The 23,689-nt window shown below is 36.0% G+C and overlaps 1 protein-coding gene across 3 annotated transcripts in view; it reads left to right on the top strand.

Annotated features, from left to right (window-relative positions):
• The window catches only part of LOC128986685 (presequence protease, mitochondrial-like), a 30,129-nt gene extending 6,647 nt beyond the window's left edge, over positions 1–23,482 (top strand). The window contains exons 1-3 of one of the 3 annotated variants that reach the window (XM_054407175.1): positions 5,036–5,314; positions 6,641–6,761; positions 20,285–23,482. In XM_054407175.1, the coding sequence (XP_054263150.1) occupies positions 20,290–23,367 (3,078 nt within the window). In that variant the 5' untranslated portion in view covers positions 5,036–5,314; positions 6,641–6,761; positions 20,285–20,289 and the 3' untranslated portion in view covers positions 23,368–23,482. Of the gene's footprint in view, positions 1–5,035; positions 5,315–6,640; positions 6,762–20,284 lie in introns of those variants that run through there. The other 2 variants (XM_054407174.1, XM_054407173.1) reach the window with 2 other exon arrangements.
• Positions 23,483–23,689: the final 207 nt, after the last annotated feature.

Below are 23,689 nucleotides of genomic sequence, written 5' to 3'. Positions count from 1 at the left end.
AAAGGTGAGTGAGCGTAGCGAACGAACTTCAACCAGGACGTGATTGAGCCATGCGAACGAGCTCATCTTGAAAATGAACGAGCATGTGACATAAAACCACAATAGGACAGGACGACGTCTGTCGGGCCAGCTAGTATAAGTATAAAATGCTTAAGTTGTACTCAAGCTTTGCGTTTGACAATGGGGGAGGACACAGTTTGATAAAATTTGTTTCTTTAAATTTACGGTATACTATAGTATTACACATCTACCATAGTCATAATGTTCTACCACTACACCTAAACAATAAAGAAAAATTAATTATTATAAAATTCGCAAAATATCACAAATTATTCATGAAATTAAAAACATAACAACTGTAAACAATCATACTGTGACAGTTCTCACTGCACTTTTGTTGTTGCCTAGTTCAAATTAGAAAGCGACCTCCTCCAGCATTAGTTTAGCATTAGCTCGCAAGTAGTTTTCTAAGCGGCCGAACTATAGCTGTTTTCATAAATGCAAAAAAAATAATAGTGCTGCACCCGATTGGTAAATCTTATAACTTTTTAATGCTTTTGCATATCATAGAATCAACTTTTTTAGTTGAAACAGCTGACAAAATTCTTTAATTATCTTTAAATATGAATACTCATAAGGTAACATGGGGAACTACAGAGCCACTGGGGCGGAGCCCGAAAGGATTTTTGAGATAAGAATATGCCTATATGTTAATCGGGAATGTGAGCTATCATCATGCCAAATTTCAACCCAATACACCCAGTAGTTAATGCGTGATTGAACTTCAAACAAACAAACAAACAAACAAACAAACAAAGAAATAAACAAACAAACACACAAACCTTCACATTTATAATATTAGTAAGATAATGTGAAAGTTTGATTGTGAAGTTTGTGTGTTTGAAGTTCAATCACGCATTAACTACTGGTCGGATTGGGCTGAAATTTGGTATGATGATAGCTCACATTCCTGATTAACATATAGACATATTCTTATCTCAAAAATCATTTCGGGCTCCTCCCCAGTGTCCCATGTCAACCTTATAAGTATTAATATTTAAAAGGAATTTAAAAAAATGTTCAGCTATTGGTCACAAGTTGGTTCTATCATTGACTATATACCATAAAGTTCTATGATATTCAATATAATTAAAAAGATATAAGGTTTACCAACAGGGTGCAGCACTGTTAATATTTTTTGCATTTATGACAAAAGTTTATTTGAACCAAGCAGTGACAAAAAGCTGTGATACACAATGAGAACTGTCAAAGTAGTTAAGTTGTTTACTGTTAAGTTTATTTATAAATAATCTTTTGATATTGTGCAAATATTCGATAATTTATTTTTTTGTTTAGGTATAAGGGTTGATCATTATGGCTATGGTAGATGTGTTATAACTATAGCATACCGTAAATTAAAAGAACCAAATTTTCTCAAACCATCTCCTCTCCCATTACAAATGCAAAGCAAGAGTATAACTGCAATAAGCATTTTATACTGTTACGTCAACCTCGTACGAAGGACGGGTATTCTGCTAGTGTTTTAATATGTTCAGAATCAATCCGACGATTAATTTTTTCCTGTGCCCCCAACCTGAAGACGACGCTGATTGTGAAAGCCTCAGATATTGTCACACTATTTTCAAACTAACGGTACCTCACCTGACAACAGTTCTAATGGTTGCAATCAGGCTGTTTTGACAGATTTCCATTTGTCCTGTCCGGTACATACGCACATCAGTCTGGTAAAAGTAGGATTCGTCAAGGATTTACACGATGAACGACCCCAAACAATACATGAGACAAATACAGCGTACTTCACTAATCTGAATTTAGTTTTTTACCACTGGAGTTGTTGGTATAAGAATTGAGATTATCCCCCAAACTTTGTATTTTTCGGAAGATAATTCATCAACTGCTGTTGAGTGAATATATATGTTTCATTGATATATGCAATTACAATTTGCTGTGTTTTATAGTTTTATGAATATATTTTGTCTATAAACAGTAAGTCTTTACATAAATGACCCTTTTTACGTGTTTGTAAAGGAATTACATTTTACTATCTACAGTACCACCATAAACAAAATATCTAGAATTATTAATTAATACCAATAACAAATGTCTGGGGGTTCATGATCAGTCCTTTCCAAAGGTCGAAACAATTACTCCGGTGGATTTGAAATAATGAAATCTAGCCAGCGGCCAGTGGCCAGTGGGTTTAAAAAAAATGTAGTTAAAATGCTCAAGTGAGGCCTTCTCTCTGGCTGGAGTCTTATATGTATTCATAATAAATAGTTTACCCTACGATTTGAAAACCCCAACACTAATCAATGTTTGTACTTGTGTACACAAATTTACTAGAGTGTAGGCTTATGGAAAATGTAATTGCGTGACTTACAAAGGGAGTTTCAAATAAGCAAATGCCTGTAATAAACTCAAGTTATATTAAAAAAAATAAAATACAATTTTATTAAAATACTTTTCCAAACTTAGGAAAAGTGGGTGGCAGAAATATGTAAAAAATACTCTAAAATAAGATAAACAAAACTTCGTGTTATTTTAGCGAATTTCCCTATAGGGAAGTAGCTATTACCGTAGGTCTCATGGTAAGACTTAGGCCCGGGACCGATTTACTTTTTCATTTTAATGTCCCCAGAGGCCAAAAACACCATTCGTTAAAATTTTTATATATGTATATATATATAGGTATATATATATATATATATTTATATATATATATATGTGTCCGTGAACACGATAACTTGAGTAATTTTCATCCGATTTTGATGAAATTTGGTTTGAAGGTGTAAGGCGGGATAAACTTGAATGAGTTCGCGATCCAGCATGATCGGACCATGGGAACAGGGTTTTATGGGGGGTTTTATGGGGTAAAAATTGGTTTTTCTCACTTTTTACCCTCAAAACACAAAATTTCCCAATTTTTCTCCAAACCTTCTTAAAGAGCTTAAAAAAACAAACAATTCAGTATATCAAAGTGTTTTTGTACGGTTATTGGTTACGGAGAAAACTAAAAAAATTGTAAATTTAAAATTCCCATGTTATTCTTATGGAGAATATTGTAAAATGTTGTAGTTTGCTTGTTTATGGATATATTTTGATCAAACTTGGCAAATTTATTTATTTTATAGTAAGCTATCAATATTTTACTAAAAACACACTACTTTATTAGTTTCCTTGTAGCAGCAAACCTAGGTACTCGTTAAACCTAATGTTATTTAAATAGATCAATTGAAAATCAATTCGGCCAAATGGAAATTCGCTTAGGCGGCAGGTTTGCTGCGGCGGGGGTATTTAGTTATTCTATGGTAATACCGATCCTACCCAGTATCCTACCCAAGTCCTACCTAGTGATGTGACGAGTTGAGTTGGCGAGTCGAGTTGACTCGAGTCAAGACCCGAGTCGAGTCAACTCGAGTCAACTCAATTCCAACTCGAGTTCTTTTACGAACTCGTACGGAGATTGCCGAAGCTACACGAACTCGTAACGTTACGAGTCCGACTCGCAAAAGCCGAGCCAAGAAACCGAACTCATACGGAGAAAACCGAACCTTAACGAACTCGGGACGTAACGAGTTGACTCGAGTTTACTCGCAATCGCTTTCGGCCAATAGCGTCACAGCTTTACGAGTCAACTCGCATAGATTCAACGCTATTGGCCGGTACCGAGTCGGCCGACTCGCAAAACTAACGAACTCGTACGGAGAATGCCGAACTCACACGAACTCGGAACGTCTCGAGTCGAGTCGAGTCGACTCGTAAAGCTGACACGCTATTGGCCGGTACCGAGTCGGCCGACTCGCAAAACTAACGAGCTCGTACGGAGAATGCCGAACTCACACGAACTCGGAACGTCTCGAGTCGAGTCGAGTCGACTCGTAAAGCTGACACGCTATTGGCCGGTACCGAGTCGGCCGACTCGCAAAACTAACGAACTCGTACGGAGAATGCCGAACTCACACGAACTCGGAACGTCTCGAGTTGAGTCTGACTCGACTCGTAACTCGAGTTCACGGCAGTTGGCGAGTTGAGTCACTCGAGTCAGGAAAGTACCCGACTCGTCACATCACTAGTCCTACCCCACTGATATGATGATCACAACTAGTGATGTGACGAGTCGGGTACTTTCCTGACTCGAGTGACTCAACTCGCCAACTGCCGTGAACTCGAGTTACGAGTCGAGTCAGACTCAACTCGAGACGTTCCGAGTTCGTGTGAGTTCGGCATTCTCCGTACGAGTTCGTTAGTTTTGCGAGTCGGCCGACTCGGTACCGGCCAATAGCGTGTCAGCTTTACGAGTCGACTCGACTCGACTCGAGACGTTCCGAGTTCGTGTGAGTTCGGCATTCTCCGTACGAGCTCGTTAGTTTTGCGAGTCGGCCGACTCGGTACCGGCCAATAGCGTGTCAGCTTTACGAGTCGACTCGACTCGACTCGAGACGTTCCGAGTTCGTGTGAGTTCGGCATTCTCCGTACGAGTTCGTTAGTTTTGCGAGTCGGCCGACTCGGTACCGGCCAATAGCGTTGAATCTATGCGAGTTGACTCGTAAAGCTGTGACGCTATTGGCCGAAAGCGATTGCGAGTAAACTCGAGTCAACTCGTTACGTCCCGAGTTCGTTAAGGTTCGGTTTTCTCCGTATGAGTTCGGTTTCTTGGCTCGGCTTTTGCGAGTCGGACTCGTAACGTTACGAGTTCGTGTAGCTTCGGCAATCTCCGTACGAGTTCGTAAAAGAACTCGAGTTGGAATTGAGTTGACTCGACTCGGGTCTTGACTCGAGTCAACTCGACTCGCCAACTCAACTCGTCACATCACTAATCACAACAATGTCAACAAGTTTAGTTGTGAATCGTATGGTGTGTAACAATCAATGATAAGCCATATCGCCCGCTATATCGCGATGTTTCATAGCCAACAGAAAACCAGCCAATATTACAACGTCGAATATAAAAAAAAATCATAAAAAAATGAAATGACAAAAAAACATCGTCTTTCTTATTTCTTATTCTTAGTAATAGTAATCTTAATCTAACCTTAACCGAACCTTGCATTGAACTTAAAAGTGGTTATTACTTACATTTTGCATCAGTTCAGTAAATTATTAATTATTTCTCTTGAAAATCTTACAGTTACCTAGTCGTGAAAAATAAGTATGCTAGGCCTGTCTTACAATTGAAGTTTTCATTGAAGTGTCGTATAGAATTCCACATTTTTGTATAGCCTAGTTGGAAAACAAGCTTAAGTCAATTGATGACTTTCTTGCATCAGAATAACTTACAGTCTAATTTATTCAGGTAAGTGCAGGTATTTTGTCTTTGGGTGCAGTTTCTTAACCGGGTTAAGCTTATATCGATTGAAACTATCGATTCGATTAGTAAACCTTCATTCGAATTATTCATTAGGCCTATCAGCAAGTTTGGTTGGTTTGGTTAGGTTATGACAGTTTAATTTTATAATTTATAGCCTATAGTTAGTTTAAAATATTGATTATTAATCGATTCTCAATCGATAGTTTCAATCATTATTAGCGTAGACCAGTTAAGAAACTGTAGGCCTACATTTTGGTTAAGCTCTTCAATATGGTTTACAGAAAATACAGGAAATTCTTCTATTACAGTATGTCTTTGTTTACTGGTAGGCTAAGACTTTCTCCTGTTTTCAGTTTGGGAGTTGAAATGGTGGACATAGGCTACATCTTTAGGCTAACTGCATTAGCCTAATGATGTTATATAATACGTAATGACTGTATGTGTCCGAAAGCATAATTTGGACATACAGTAGAACCCCTGATATCCGCCCTTGGTATTTCTGGTCCTCGGTTTATCCGGCTACTTCCAGGAAGCCAATATTTAAGTGTTTTTCCTCAAGGTTTACAGAGGCGTTGTTGCAAGCACTAGGCCCTAGTCTTGTCTGTTCTCATGCGATTCTCAGTCTCTGTTTACATTTTTTTGTCACTGCTCAGTTGAGCTAGTAGCCCTAACCTCTGAACAGTTGGTTGATATTAAGAGCGGGGTTAAGTTAGTACATTTATTGTTTTATTACGTAAGAATAAAAATATGTTCCATTTAAGGCCAAATGATCATCAAGGCCAATTTATTGTGAGTCATTTTTACCTCCAGTGTTATTTAGGTAGGTAATGTTATTTTTTGTTACCTGGAATCATATTATAATAACAAAATAAATTTTCTGATGGTTAGAATATGTGTAGGACTTATATTGGCCTTTCTAAATATAATTCAAAAAGAGACTTGAACAATACTTTTGACTGTATTTATTGATTACGCATTAGGATTAAAAACGGTACTTTCCTATTTAGGGGAACATTCGGCAAATATTTACTGTATCTACATTGGGATATGATGTCATTTTTAGATGTCTCCTTAGCCTAGGCCTACAGTATTTTTCACGCTGAATCCAAAAATGCAATCAGTTTTTGTCGGAGAGATTCCTAAGTGGCCGTAAAACAAAGGTTAAGATTACGAAGCTAAGGATAATTGAGCGGTACGAAGGTAATATGGCGTGGTCTGGACGGGTGTAATATAAAAACACATGTAGACCTAATATCATTAATTAGTTGCTGATACATAAAATTACGCACTGTGGCACGTTTTCACTTTTAGGCACAATGGGATTATGTAGGCTACTATGGGAAATATTATGCACTATGGCACCATTAACAGACGTTGAGTGAGGGTTGGAATGAGGACAATCATGTCAGCAGTGGCCTAGCTTCTATTACTGGTAATTTTTTTATAATTTTTGTTGGTGTGATTAATAGTTTATGTATCGTAGATGGTTTATTGTATTTTCCAACAGCACCTAAGTCCATTTGCTTATAAAAGTCATATTACTGCATATTGCAATTCTGATTTTGCTCTTATGTCGTTGTGTGTTTAGTATCGAATGTAAACAACTGACAGCTGTTTCTACTCCACAAACCTTCCTCCCCTTTCAGTGTTAGTTCGTTAATAGAACTTGGACTCATCCAAACCACAAATACGTGAATAACTCAACAAAACTGAAGCTTGATATTAATTATTTAACTGAACGGCCAGTGCTCGATGGTGAAAGTACTTACTTGCACTAGATGTGGTATGTGTTCTCTGGACGAAGAAAATATTATTGTTTTGCCCTTGCAACAGAAGAGAAAGCAGTTTTGCCATTCAAACATTTTCACTACCTATTAATAAAATTATTGCCTTCTATGTCCATTACCTAGTTGTAAACAACGTCCTCGCTGCCCAAACAATCACTGGGCACAAAGTCCGGGTCGGCTAACCTGTGTCATCCTCGTTGTCATCAGTTAGGATTTCACTAGACATTGGATTGACTTGCTCTGTCTATCTCATTTTAGTGTAGTTCGCTAATAGTGACAACTATAAACTCACTGATACACTCACAAATACACAAACATAAGTTACTTATGGTTAGAACTGAGCGAACGTTACTGGGGATGATGGGAGGTGGGGAGGATTGGGGTTTGACTTTTAAAGGACAGAGATCGTGGGAACAACAAAAGGCAGGAATGTCGGAACAAAGGGAAATGACGCTACCTCCAACCACACAGGGTAAATTACTGTACTCTCAAAAACCGAAAAATGACCTGGGTTCCAATCAGGTTGACAAACAGTTTTTTTCTAGCGATTTTTTGCTAAAAATTGTCAGTGCTGACACAGTTGGTCCTAATGTTTTTGGTCTAAATTTCAATTCTTTTATGACAGCTTTATAACTAAGATAAACAAGTATAATAAACATTATATAGCTGAAAATAGGACTAAATTTCTAATTAAAAATAGGTATTTACCTTCGTCTACAGCTCAATCTGTTGTAACTTGAGTTACGGCCGTTTCGGCATTATAATGCCATCGTCAGACGTTGAAAATTCAGCTGAAGTAGCGTCGTCATAGTTGAAACACAAAACACGAACAGGCCTGTCGCACACACGGTACCGGTTGACATTGCCACGATCTGAACTGGATACCGACTGGAGGTTAATCCTGCATCGTTCTTTGCGTAGTGGTGTTATCAGCTGACCTTTGTACTCCTGCCTTTTGTCTCTTGTCCTGGTCTAAAATACTATTGAAAATGATGTGTGATTTATATTGTAGTTTGTCATTTAATATTGTGTCATCAAAATTATTTTCTGTATAGGCTCTGTAAATTTTGTATTCTTCTAATGTATCCAAATTAATTTCCTTTCTTGCTTGTGTGGAGTATATCAAGGCCAGTGTTCAGATCATACATGTCATGGTTTTTATCAACCAGGTGTTGCGCAAAGGATGATTTTTGTTTGTCGGCTCTTGGACATGGGTGATGTTCTTTGTACCTGGTTCCGAATGTCTGTCCAGTTTTTCCTATGTAAAAGCTCGGGCAACTAGCACATTTAATTTTGTATACACCTGACTTCTCACTTTTGTCGATTACACGATCAGAAACGTTTAATTTATTAATTGTCTTGTTGTTGGTCTTGAACGCCAATTCGATACCATGTTTTTTCAATTCTTTCGTAAGTGAGTACTGAATTGAATGTGAGTACTCTACACACACATACTTCTTCTTTTGTGGTTGGACGTCTCCAGACTTTTTGTTTTTCATCTTACTTAATAACCTGTCAATCATATTGCTGTTGTACCCATTAGATAGCGCAATGTGTTTGATCAAATTGAGTTCTTTATGAAAATTGTTCCATGTCAGACGTCAGATGTGATTATTAAATGTTCCAATGTCAGACAACAATTTTAATAAAGAACTCAATTTGATCAAACACATAGCGCTATCTAATGGGTACAACAGCAATATGATTGACAGGTTATTAAGTAAGATGAAAAACAAAAAGTCTGGAGACGTCCAACCACAAAAGAAGAAGTATGTGTGTGTAGAGTACTCACATTCAATTCAGTACTCACTTACGAAAGAATTGAAAAAACATGGTATCGAATTGGCGTTCAAGACCAACAACAAGACAATTAATAAATTAAACGTTTCTGATCGTGTAATCGACAAAAGTGAGAAGTCAGGTGTATACAAAATTAAATGTGCTAGTTGCCCGAGCTTTTACATAGGAAAAACTGGACAGACATACGGAACCAGGTACAAAGAACATCACCCATGTCCAAGAGCCGACAAACAAAAATCATCCTTTGCGCAACACCTGGTTGATAAAAACCATGACATGTATGATCTGAACACTGGCCTTGATATACTCCACACAAGCAAGAAAGGAAATAAATTGGATACATTAGAAGAATACGAAATTTACAGAGCCTATACAGAAAATAATTTTGATGACACAATATTAAATGACAAACTACAATATAAATCACACATCATTTTCAATAGTATTTTAGACCAGGACAAGAGACAAAAGGCAGGAGTACAAAGGTCAGCTGATAACACCACTACGCAAAGAACGATGCAGGATTAACCTCCAGTCGGTATCCAGTTCAGATCGTGGCAATGTCAACCGGTACCGTGTGTGCGACAGGCCTGTTCGTGTTTTGTGTTTCAACTATGACGACGCTACTTCAGCTGAATGTTCAACGTCTGACGATGGCATTATAATGCCGAAACGGCCGTAACTCAAGTTACAACAGATTGAGCTGTAGACGAAGGTAAATACCTATTTTTAATTAATATCACAGCTCATGGGCTAAAAATGGATTTTAACTAAATTTCTATTTGGCACTGCGGTAATCAAACCATAACAGTACAGTACAGTACAGTATGTCATTTAGGCCCGCTGCACATTGGAGCGAGGCGAGGTGCAGGCAAGGCATGGCTGATTCTGTAATACATGTGTTTAAATGGAGCACCGCACATTGAGAAGAGAGCACCCTCTGTCAGTCCTCCGCGGCGTTGTAGTTGGAATAGGGCCTTCAGTTTTCCTGCACCTCGCTCGCGTCTGTGTTGGTTTTCTAGTGTAGGCTATTGTGAGTGAAAGATATAGTAATGGATCATTTAATTCAGATGGTACAAGATCACTGATAGCTTTTCTTGGGAAGTTATAGGTTGTTGAGCAAATTACATTCCTTCCACTACCGTAATGTCACTTTCAATCAACTTATGGATATCATCAAACTATGGTTTGTTCACACAAAAATATTCTCTAAAAGACCGGTCTGGCAGTTCAGTAGTTAAAACATAGCCTCTGTGGCTTAATATTTTTTCATGTAATCATATTTCCAAAAACTTTTTACCTGTTTTGGATAGCGAATATAGTAAAACCATGTTAAACTAAATTATTAAAATCAGTATCAGATTGAAGATCCAAAAATTTGCCCTCTAATCGCAACTTTGTAGGACCAAAGCTAGGAAATCTCTGACCCGCCTCACCCCAATGTGCGGTGACATGAAAACGCCTTCGCTCCCATCTACACCTAGCCTGCACCTCTCCTCCACCTCACCTTGCTTCAATGTGCGGTGGACCTCAACGTGATCATTTACGGACAAACCACATAGTTCGCCTGCTATTTTTTAATGATGCCACTGAGGCTGCTCATTCACCATACATCTTGAAGAGGATCTGCCACCTTTTAACATCTTGGAAGAGTTTTTAAAATTTTTTTTCAGTACATCTACTTCCTTGTAGTAGGAACGTTAAATCAAACATGGTGGTCTAAAAAAATACTTAATTGGTCCTAAACAGAGTACCATACTTTGTCTGTCCCAATCATACAACAAACAAAGTTATTATTTGGCTGAACAGTAGCTCTACATATTTTATGTACAGTCCCATTTATTATTTTACTATGAGTATGTTTCACAGAAATTCTTAATCAAAATTATTCCCAAAAAAACTAAATATTATCCAGCCAACCTACTCTTCTCAGAATTCTCAGTTTTAAATATCAGACAATTATTCATCAAAACATTTTCATTAAGAATAATAAAGAAATTATTTTGTCTAGCTTACAACACAATTACCATGTACAAGACACAGGCAAAACTTTGGATACTGTACTTCACAACTAGCCTTTAGTTTGTTGAAATACCCCCAACGCAGCAAACCTGCAGACTAAGCGAATTTCCATTTGCCTGATTGGATTTACACTAAAATATCTCATTAAAAATATCACATTTATTCCCTATTTAAAAAGCATTAGTTTAAAGAGTTAGTTAGGTTTGCTGCGACAGGGAGGGTCAAAAACGTGTTTTTAGTAAAATTTTAAATAGTTTAGTATGAAATAAATGCATTTTCCAAATTTGATCAAAGTATGTTCATAAACAAGCAAACTACAACAGTTTACTTATTCTCCATACAAATAACATGGGGAATTTAAATTTAAAATTTTTTTGAATTTTCTCCGTAACCATTAGGCGCATAACGCTTCATTGTACTAAATTATTTGTTTTTTTAAGCTCTACAAAATGGTTTGGAAAGAAATTGCTAAATTTTATGTTTTTTGGGTCGAAAATGGGAAATCCCAATTATTACCACATAAAACCCCCACAAACCCCCATTCCCATGGTCCGATCATGCTGATTCGCGAACTCGTTGGAATAAATGTAGGTTTACATGTTTGTAACAAATTTCATCAAAATCAGATAATTTTTGCTCGAGTTATCATGCTAACGGACACACATATTTATATATAATGGGTTTGAACGGATGGTGTTTTTGTCCTCTAGGGACCTCAAAATGTAAAAGTAAATCGGTCCCGGGTCCAGGTCTTACCATGAGTACTACGGTAATAGCTTATTCTCTATAGGAAATTTGCTAAAAGAACATATTTTTTATTGCTCCCCGTCATTCTGTAATGCAAATTACCTCCCAACATTAACTAGGCCTACTGCTACCGAATTTGGCAGTGTTGCTGTGTATACAAATGACAGGTCTGCAAGTGGCTGATGACTATGGGATGAGAGCCTATTTACGCAGAGGCTATAATTTGCACGCCTTACATAAATTCACCCCCTACCTCTGACACCATCATAATAACTTAATTAACTTATCCCCTTAAAATTTACTTTTATAATATTATTTGAATTAATTAGATAGAAATGTATATATACTCATAATTTTATTGTTGTTGTTCAGTTTGCTCATGATATTTAAGTGTTCTTTTCCCTCTTTTTCTATGCCAGTTGCATTTTTAACCAAGTCAAAGTTATTTTTAGTTTAAACACTTTTTTAAGGGAAAACTGTCCAAACTCATCAAAGTTTTTTGGATGTGCCGGGAATTGAACATGTCCCCTCCGCACTGAAGTCTGAGATGCTAGCTACACACCCAAGATAGCAATTGTGTTTTTGAATGTTCAAAGCATGATGTTTTGATTGTGCATTATATACTTTTTATCAGTGTACTATTATTTAACCAATATAGCAGACAAGTCATATATATCTTGCTGGTAAGAGCTCTTTCCCCTAGCACAGGCTCATTTGGGGAAATATGTACTATTCTTAAGTCTGACATATGTATTTCTTGTATATATATTTGTTGTTGAATAAAGTGATTTGATTTGAAATTAAGTGTAAATGGCAAGAGTTGAGAAGGTCCGTGAAGTTGGCGTACCCATATTAGCGTATCCACTTTTGATCATACCACTCGTTCATCGTTAGTTCTCGATAGTTCCCAAATTTTTTCGTTAGTTCTCAAAAAATAAAAAAGTTATAGCCGATTATAAGTGGGTACGCTAACTTCACACTTCCGGGTTCTAGCACGGGCCGTATTCTGAGGAGAAATGTTTACATCTATATATCAATCGTTAGTTCTTCGTTAGTCCTCGGTAGTTCCCAAATTTTTTCGTTAGTTCTCAAAAAATAAAAAAGTTACGAGGCATACAAAGTGGGTACGCTAACTTCACAATTGTACAATTTCCAGCGGGAACAGTTTTTTTACTATAAATGCCTATATCTATATACTAATCGTTAGTTCTTCGTTAGTTCTCGATAGTTCTCCAATATTTACGTTAGTTAAAAAAAAAAAAAAAAGTTAAGAGGCATACAAAGTAGGTACGCTAACTTCACAACTATACGATTTCCAGCGGGCACCGTTTTCTGACTATAAATGCCTATATCTATATACCAATCGTTAGTTCTTCGTTAGTTCTCGATAGTTCTCCAATATTTGCGTTAGTTCTCAAAAAATGAAAAAGTTACGAAGCATAAAAAGTGGGTACGCCAACTTCACAATTATAGAATTTCCAGCGGACACAGTTTTCTAAATAAAAATGCTTATATTTATATACCAATCGTTAGTTCTTCGTTAGTTCTCGATAGTTCTCCAATATTTACGTTAGTTCTCAAAAAATAAAAAAGCTACGAGGCATACAAAGTGGGTACGCTAACTTCACAACTATACAATTTCCAGCGGGCACAGTTTTATGACTATAAATGCTTATATCTATATACCAATCGGTAGTTCTTCGTTAGTTCTCGATAGTTCTCCAATATTTGCGTTAGTTCTCAAAAAATGAAAAAGTTACGAAATATAAAAAGTGGGTGCGCCAACTTCACAATTATAGAATTTCCAGCGGGCACAGTTTTCTGACTATAAATGCTTATATCTATATACCAATCGTTAGTTCTTCGTTAGTTCTCGATAGTTCTATAATAATAACGTTAGTTCTCAAAAAAATAAAAAAGCTACGAGGCATACAAAGTGGGTACGCTAACTTCACAACTATACAATTTCCAGCGGGCACAGTTTTATGACTATAAATGCTTATATCTATATACCAATCGGTAGTTCTTCGTTAGTTCTCGATAGTTCTCCAATATTTGCGTTAGTTCTCAAAAAATGAAAAAGTTACGAAATATAAAAAGTGGGTGCGCCAACTTCACAATTATAGAATTTCCAGCGGGCACAGTTTTCTAAATAAAAATGCTTATATTTATATACCAATCGTTAGTTCTTCGTTACTTCTCGATAGTTCTCAAATATTTACGTTAGTTGTAAAAAAAAAAATTACGAGGCACAATTTCCATCGGGCACCGATTTCTGACTATAAATGATTATATCTATATACCAATCGTTAGTTCTTTGTTAGTTCTCGATAGTTCTCCAATATTTACGTTAGTTCAAAAAAATAAAAAAGTTACGAGGCATACAAAGTTAGTACGCTGACTTCAAAATTATAAAATTTCCAGCGGGCACCGTTTTCCGACTAAAAACGCTTATATCTATATACCAATTTTTAGTTCCATGTACTGTAATTTGATTCATCTTCACACAATGAAAATCAAAGTAACACTGACATTAGAATAACTATCACATTATGATTCTCTCGAAGAGAAAGGATTGCTTATCAGTTCCAGGATAGCGCTTTTCTGTGATATCCGCAATAGTAGTTGCAGGTGTCACTCGGTTAGATTATTTTTTAGGAGTGATAATTTTGATTACGGTATCAAAATGATTAACAGTTGAATATGTTCAGTTAATTAGAACATCCAAAAAAAGACAACGCTTCCAAAAATTGGTTTTAGATAAGCAATGAAATCATATTTATACCTACTTAGTTGTGTGAAAAAGTGCATTTTATAAAAAGTCCATCATGGAAACAAAATAAACTATCCATCAAAATGAAACCCAGAGTCTGCTAAGTAAAATGGTATAAAGTAATTTATAAGCAGTGATTATTTAAATTGGACTAAGCAGATAAAATATGTACGATCAAAGAACTTCTGTTTGGTTAATTGAACTAATCGTTTGTATTGTTTGTATTTGTTTGTGTTCGGTATTAGTATTATAAAATTACATCATTAAACGTAACACGTAACGAGTGACAGTTGCACGGATCGATACTGGAAGGTCATACGGACTTGAACAAACTGGAGACTGGAGTGGTGGATGGAATAAATGTGTACAACACATTACTAGCATGGCGTATTGGGTATGGCGGGGTCGAGACAATATTTATTTAGTTGTATAGTAGTATACTGTAAGCATTTTTCGTTGAATGAAGGTGCGCGCTGGAAATCAGAAGTATTAAATACAGTAAGTTTATCTATTCATTACTGGCTATACGTCTATTTATTTATTTTTTTAGAACTAACAAAAAAATCGGTGAGCTATCAAGATCTTACGATTAATATTAGGATATAGGCACTTTTAGTCAGACAAGGGTGCACGCTAGGAATTATTTGGGTGTGAGGTTGGCATAACCACGTTTAAGACCTTATTGCCTTTTTATTTTTTAAGAACTTATAATAATATTGGGGAGCTAACAATTAATAACGAAAAACTAAAAATTGGCAAATAGATATAAGCGTTTTTAGTCAGAAAACGGTGCCCGCTGGAAATTTTATAATTTTGAAGTCAGCGTACTCACTTTGTACGCCTCGTAACTTTTTTATTTTTTTGAGAACTAACGTTATTATTATAGAACTATCGAGAACAAACAAAGAACTAACGATTGGTATATAGATATAAGCATTTATAGTCAGAAAACTGTGCCCGCTGGAAATTCTATAATTGTGAAGTTGGCATACCCACTTTTTATGCTTCGTAACTTTTTTATTTTTTAAGAACTAACGCAAATATTGGAGAACTATCGAGACCTAACGAAGAACTAACAATTGGTATATAGATATAAGCATTTATAGTCAGAAAACGGTGCCCGCTGGAAATCGTATGGTTGTAAAGTTAGCGTACCCACTTTGTATGCCTCGTAACTTTTTTATTTTTTGAGAACTAACGTAAATATTGGGGAACTATCGAGAACTAACGAAGAACTAACGATTGGTATATAGATATAGGCATTTATAGTCAGAAAACGGTGCCCGCTGGAAATCGTATATAGTTGTGAAGTTAGCGTACCCACTTTGTATGCCTCTTAACTTTTTTATTTTTTGAGAACTAACGTAAATATTGGAGAACTATCGAGAACTAACGAAGAACTAACGATTGGTATATAGATATATGTATTTATGGTAAAAAAAACTGTGCCCGCTGGAAATTCTATAATTGTGAAGTTGGCGTACCCACTTTGTTTGCCTCTTATCTTTTTTATTTTTTGAGAACTACTGTAAATATTGGATAACTATCGAGAACTAACGAAGAACTAACGATTGGTATATAGATATAGGCATTTATGGTAAAAAAACTGTTCCCGCTGGAAATTCTATAATTGTGAAGTTGGCTTATCCACTTTTTATGCTTCGTAACTTTTTTATTTTTTGAGAACTAACGTAAATATTGGAGAACTATCGAGAACTAACGAAGAACTAACGATTGGTGTATAGATATAAGCATTTATAGTCAGAAAATGGTGCCCGCTGGAAATTGTATAGTTGTGAAGTTAGCGTACCCACTTTGTATGCCTCGTAGCTTTTTTATTTTTTGAGAACTAACGTAAATATTGGAGAACTATCGAGAACTAACGAAGAACTAACGATTGGTATATAGATATAGGCATTTATAGTAAAAAAAACTGTGCCCGCTGGAAATTCTATAATTGTGAAGTTGGCGTACCCACTTTGTTTGCCTCTTATCTTTTTTATTTTTTGAGAACTACTGTAAATATTGGAGAACTAACGAAGAACTAACGATTGGTATATAGATATAGGCATTTATAGTAAAAAAACTGTTCCCGCTGGAAATTCTATAATTGTGAAGTTGGCTTACCCACTTTTTATGCTTCGTAACTTTTTTTTTTTTTGAGAACTAACGTAAATATTGGAGAACTATCGAGAACTAACGAAGAACTAACGATTGGTGTATAGATATAAGCATTTATAGTCAGAAAATGGTGCCCGCTGGAAATTGTATAGTTGTGAAGTTAGCGTACCCACTTTGTATGCCTCGTAGCTTTATTATTTTTTGAGAACTAACGTAAATATTGGAGAACTATCGAGAACTAACGAAGAACTAACGATTGGTATATAGATATAGGCATTTATAGTAAAAAAACTGTTCCCGCTGGAAATTGTACAATTGTGAAGTTAGCGTACCCACTTTGTATGCCTCATAACTTTTTTTATTTTTTGAGAACTAACGAAAAAATTTGGGAACTATCGAGGACTAACGAAGAACTAACGATTGATATATAGATGTAAACATTTCTCCTCAGAATACGGCCCGTGCTAGAACCCGGAGGTGTGAAGTTAGCGTACCCACTTATAATCGGCTATAACTTTTTTATTTTTTGAGAACTAACGAAAAAATTTGGGAACTATCGAGAACTAACGATGAACTAACGATTGGTATGATCAAAAGTGGATACGCTAATATGGGTACGCCAACTTCACGGACCTGAGTTGAGAGGCAAATTTACACTATGGTATAGTATTTTATTTTATAAAACCAAGAAGCTTTCAGTGCTTATTAGCATTATGGTAAAAAAGTATTGTTCACAACTTGTCTCAAAAGTTTCACTTTCCCTCGCTATTTTGTCCCATGATGGGTCACTTTTAGGACTAGCAGTGAAATATACCAGGCATATTACCTTAAATTGGGGTAGGGTCCCTAACCCATACATTACATTTTAAACATAGGTTGGGTTTTTATCAAACTACTGTTTATTTTTATCATTTGATCATAAAATACTGATGTGCTTCATAAACAACATCCATATCGGATAATCATTTACATTGAAGTGAGGGTCACCTCATATTTAGTTACAATACAACATCAAATGTAGGAATTTGTTTTAGTTTTTCATACAATTGACAATAAAGTTGTAATTCAGTTGTATCAATTTAAATTACAGAGGGAAGGAACTGTATGTCTGTCCACTTTAGCCTACTACATAATTCGCTTAGATACTTAGATAGTCATTGATGACATCCAAAGAAAGAGCCTGCTTCACCCATCAATGTATAAAACTAACTGGATTGTGCGCAGGCCAATCCAATTGCCAATCCAATTGCAGGCCAATTGTGGAGGCTTATATAGAGTTTTCCGAGCCAATACAGCTGTGTATCGAGGTTGCTGCATGGGCGAATTGAAGGTGGCATGTGGTAAGTTATCTTGTGCGAAACCGTGTCGTCGACAGCACTGCAGCCACCTGATCTTGGGCACACTTGCGCAGTTAAAAATGTAGACTTTTTTTTAACAGCAGGAATCCTTTTGGGAAAAATTAAGGCACGGATACGGTAGGACAACTTAGAGTATATGGTATGCTTCAGAAATGTTTGAACTATTTAAGCGGTTTGAAAATTTAAAAAGTGCCTATTCTCAATCATGCCATGAAAACACTTGCGCTCTTGGCTTTATCACCAACATCCACACAATAAATATTTTGATTAAAAGTTTATTAGAGAAGCATGCATTTAAGTACATATTAACGTACAAGTTTTTTAAGACCACCTGGAATTGTTATTTTCCTGTATAAGATATCGAGGAGGAAATAACAATAATCCAATTGTAAAACAGTTGCATTGGGCTTTAAGAAAACTTATGTTTCGCAATTGTGTCCAGCCATCTGATAAAGGTAATTGCTTATCATTTGACTTTAATTAACAAAACTATGTCATGAGCTTCAACGAATTATCCCAAGTAGTTAGATATAGTGATGAAGCTGATGATGCCAATGATATAGAATGTATGTGATACATGTTAGAAGGCATAGGAAAGTCTTCTTACTATAAAGACAATGTATTATACTTGTGGTTTTGTTATTCCAAAGTTGGATCCTAAATTGAAATGTGAAGAATGCAGTAATCTTTTAGTAACTGGCGATTCAAATCTAAGCCCTTACACTCATTTTACTGATTTTGTATCAAAAGGACAAGTAGTTAGAGTATTAACAAGTCGTAGTATTAATCAGGGCTTTGTCAGATATACTAAAAATTGTTAAGTTTATGTGCAATCAAATTGTTGCATATTCCAAGAATTGGCAGAAATTTGATACTTCAAAAACTATTTTATTAGCATGTAGATCCTTTGCTGGTAACGTTTTTCTTAATCATAAAGGTAATAATGAATTCGGTGAGGAAAGCCATGACGTGAAATTTATAAAATTAATTGGTATTTTGTTTAACAAAATTATATGCCACAGCATTTCTAAGCGCAAAACAGCAGAAGCTGCTCTGTCAAAGCTTAAGTACGTGGCAGAAGTGAAGTAAGATTATTCTTTTTAGCAATGTTAAGGCTAAATATGTTTCTTTGTTTTACAAAGTTTCTTAATAAAGTGTTTGTTATACAATCTTACCTTGTTAATACTTTAGCCTACTTTACTTTTAAATGAAATGGCGACCTTACAAAGTAGGTATTTTAAGCCAAGTATGAATGGAGATGAGTGCAGGATGAGTGGTGCGATCTTGTAGTCTTGTTAGTGACTAAGGCCGACATATTCCTTAGACACAGCTGTTAGCCTAATTAAATAGCCTATACAGCTAATGGCAACTAAGGGACCTACAGTTAATTGTGGAATCCGAACCACATTTTTGCCTTTGGTATATATGAATTAGTCTAATTATCAGGATAGTACTGCGGATAGTCGTAGTACTCACCCTTGCGGATGTTAATCCACACCAGGGAGTATCGCATCCACAGTGCATGCCTATAAATATCCACAATTCGTGACCTAGTAGCTGGATTACAGGGCGACGCCACCCGTCTTACTAATACCTTACCTGGGGGAGCAAGCTGGTCTAGTGGTTAGAGCACGGGACTTCTGCCCCTGAGGTCCCGGGTTCAAATCCCACCAAATCACCAATAGATTTTATCCATGTGTTAGTGCCTCAACCCCTAGGTCCAGCCTGAAGTAATGTGAAAAACAATCCCAGGCTCGTGCCTAGTGTCCTAGGACAAAAAAAAAACTTTACTCCAAGATATTTTGTGTTTTACGAGAAACTGATAACACCCATTTTAACCTAAAACTATTTTGTATTGTAACATTTAAACATGATTTCTTTCGTTAGAGTAGTAAGTGAAGAACAAAGTCATAAAAGTTTCTTTATTGTAGTATTTTATTACTTTAATTCCACCAGTTCATAGAAATAAAACCGGAAATTTAAATTATATTTTAACAGAAACCTCAGTGTAAAATATTCGCCGACAGTTAATAATTATTAATTGTGGTACCCAAACTCAGTTATTCACAGCGTTATATTTACATTTTTATTACTTGTACAAAACTTGATGAAAAATGATTATTAAAACGTCTTACAACGTTTTAGTAGGGCGCACAGGGCTGGATAAAGTTCTCCGACAATGCTAAGATGTGATACAGTGAGGCGCTTAATCCCACATGACGCCTGCAAAATCTAAAACGCAACCCCGATCCAGTGGCCGATCCAGTTAGTTTTATACATCGATGGCTTCACCTTAATTACTATTGGTACATTGATGTGTTATTAATGCATAGCCTATATGTTTCAGATAAAATGTGGCGATCAGGATTTCTGTTTTCAAAGCAATGGAATTCTTTAAAACCTCTAAATCATTTTTATGGGAGAAGAAATGTGTCCTCGAGTGCATTTGCTTACCAAACGTTAAATCTTGAAACCCGTCAAAATGAACATGATTTTAAAGAAAATCAATCAATTGAAGGATTTACTGTCCAACAAATATCGCCAATACCAGAATTTCAGATGAGGGCAATACATCTTCTTCATGATGACACAGGTGCTCAGTATTTACATTTAGATAGGAATGATTCTAACAACGCATTTTCTATTAATTTACGAACAACCCCATTCGATTCAACTGGTGTTCCACATATATTAGAGCACACAACACTATGTGGAAGTAAGAAATATCCATGTAGAGATCCTTTTTTCAAAATGCTTAATAGATCTCTAGCAACATTCATGAATGCAATGACTGGTCCCGATTATACCCTGTACCCTTTCTCAACTCAAAATCACAAGGATTTTTATAATTTAATGTCTGTGTATATGGATGCTGTCTTCAACCCCCAGTTAAAAGAATCTGATTTTCGTCAAGAAGGTTGGAGATTAGAACATGAAATCGTAAACGATTCCAGCTCTCCCATAATATTCAAAGGTGTTGTTTTCAATGAAATGAAAGGTGCTTTATCTGAAAATTCCAAACTGTTTTATGAACATTTAATGAACAAGATTTTACCAAGCCATACCTACAGTGTCATATCTGGTGGTGACCCATTGCACATTCCTCAACTGACCTACAAACAACTAAAAGACTTTCATGCACGTTATTATCATCCCAGCAATGCAAGATTTTACTCATATGGTAATTTTTCACTTATAAACCATTTAAAGTTTGTAAATGAAGCTTATTTGAAGAACTACGGGAAAGTTGAAACAAGTTATTCTGAATTCACAAAAGTACCACAAGAAAAAAGGTGGTCATCTGAAAAAAGAGAAAGTGTTTTTGGTAAGGTTGATAATATGGCTTCTAATCCTGAGAAACAGTCCTCTCTTGCTCTAAGCTATTTGTGCAGTGATATAAAAGATATCAATGAATCATTTACAATACAAGTACTGTCTGAGCTGCTGACATCTGGACCAAATTCACCTTTTTATCAGAGTCTCGTGGAACCCAACGTTGGTTCTGGTTTCAGTCCTGTTACTGGGTTTGAAGGACAAACAAGAGACACTTTCTTTTCTGTCGGTTTGCAAGGGCTTAGTACAAAAGATTTTGATTGGGTTGTTGAAACCAGTGAAAAGACCATTGATAAAGTTATCAAAGAAGGATTTGATCAACGTCGCATTGAAGCCATACTACACGAAATTGAATTAACTACAAAACATCAGTCCACAGATTTTGGATTACGATTCCTATATGGTTTGACCTCATTATGGAATCATGATGGGGACATTATCAAATCGTTAAAAGTTAATGATATTGTTGATACCTTCAAGAGCAACTTGTCAAATAATCCTCATTATCTCCAAGAGAAAGTTGAAGAGTATTTAAAACAGAATCATCACAAACTCATCCTAACAATGTCTCCGGATGAGCAATATGATGAAAAGAAAATTAAGCTTGAAAATGACCTTCTACAGAACAAATTGGCTAGCTTGACATCGGAAATGAAAAAGACAATCTTCGAAGATGGGTTGCGATTACAAAAGGAGCAAGAAGAGAAGCAAAATGTTGATTGTCTGCCTACCTTAAAATCTGATGATTTAAAGAAACATGTTGAGAAAGATGAAGTTCAACAAACCGTTGTTTCTGATATACCAGTACACATCAGTTTGCAGCCAACTAATAGTTTGACTTATGTTAGAGGAATCCTAGACACTTCACACATCGAGAATGACTTAAAACCTTTCATTCCCTTATTTTCAAAAGTAGCCACTAAAATGGGTACCAAAAGTCATAACTATAAAGAATTTGATCAACTTGTACATTTGAAAACTGGAGGATTAAGCCTATCTCATCATATTGTCGAAAAGAAAGATGACCCAAACAGTTTTGAAGACGGAATAATGTTTTCTTCCTATGCTCTTGATACAAATGTTGAATCAATGTTTTCAATTTGGAATGAAATGTTCAATGAAGTAAAATTTGATGACAAAGGGAGATTAGAAACATTAATGAAATCAAATGCTGTCAATATGGTAAACAGACTTGCTGAACAGGGACATTTGTATGCAATGAGTGCATCTGCTGCTTTAGTCAACCCTGCCTCTCTCCGAAGTGAAGAAATCTCTGGATTACAGCATGTAAAATGGTTTTGTAATCTTGTTCAACAAAGTCAATATGAAATAATTCTCTCCAAGTTAGATTCAATTGCCAATAACTTATTTAGCAAGAGATTCATGAGGATAGCAGTAAATGCATCGCCTGAAAGTGAAGTTGCACTGAACTCAACCTTGGACTCTTTTATTAAGTCAATTCCAGGTTCTTTTGAAAAGCCTATCGTCACAGTGGACAATAATGGATATATTAAACCAAATAAATATGGTATTCATTATGAGTCTTCCCTTCCTGTAAGCTACACAAGCAAATCTATTCAGACTGTTCCATATCTACATAAAGATTACGCACCTCTTAGGATTCTCTGCAGATTACTATCTTCTAAATATCTTCTCCCAACCGTGAGAGAAAAGGGAGGAGCCTATGGCGCTGGAGCTCGACTTAATTCAGCCGGCGTGATATCTTTCTTCTCTTACAGGGACCCCAACCCTGCAAAAACCTTCAATGTATTTGATGCGTCATTAGATTGGTTGAACAAGAAAGAGTTTACAGGTAAAGACATTGAAGAAGCAAAGCTGGGTACTTTTCAAACTGTGGATGCACCAGTCCCTCCTGGTGCTCGAGGCACAAGACAGTTTCTGTATGGAATCAGCGATGAAGAATTTGCAAGACATCGCCTTGAACTGATGGCTGTTAAAGAAGAAGATGTCCTGAGAGTAGCATCAAAATACCTTGATCCAAGCTGCACCAGTTGTGAAGGTAGAGTATTATTTGGACCCAAAAACACAGAAGTATCAAAAAGACATGGTGAGCAGTGGAAATTGGAGCAGATTTAAAGACATAATGTTTGTACATAATTAAAAATAACTGAAAGTTGATAGATTCTGTACAAATGAGACTTTTTATAAATTTAGGTTTCATGTACAGTTTGTAAATACAATTTTTTTGTTATCTTGATTTTTTATTTCAAGCTCCATTGTCCATTTACTAGCACAATAAGATTGATAACTATTAACCAGTTATTTTTTTAGTACTAGTACTTATTTTGTTATCTGAAAATTCCTTCAATTTACCTCAAGTCTATCACATAAAAAACACAAGCTTAAATTTAAACAATTAGTAATTTAGGATTCTCTTGGGAGATTCAAGGTGTTATTA

The sequence above is a fragment of the Macrosteles quadrilineatus genome, unplaced genomic scaffold (assembly GCF_028750875.1).
Source record: "Macrosteles quadrilineatus isolate MER2022 unplaced genomic scaffold, UCM_ALF_1.0 Scaffold_2__2_contigs__length_208266976, whole genome shotgun sequence".
Classification (NCBI taxonomy): Eukaryota; Metazoa; Arthropoda; class Insecta; order Hemiptera; family Cicadellidae; genus Macrosteles; species Macrosteles quadrilineatus.
This window is presented reverse-complemented; position numbering and strand designations above follow the sequence as displayed.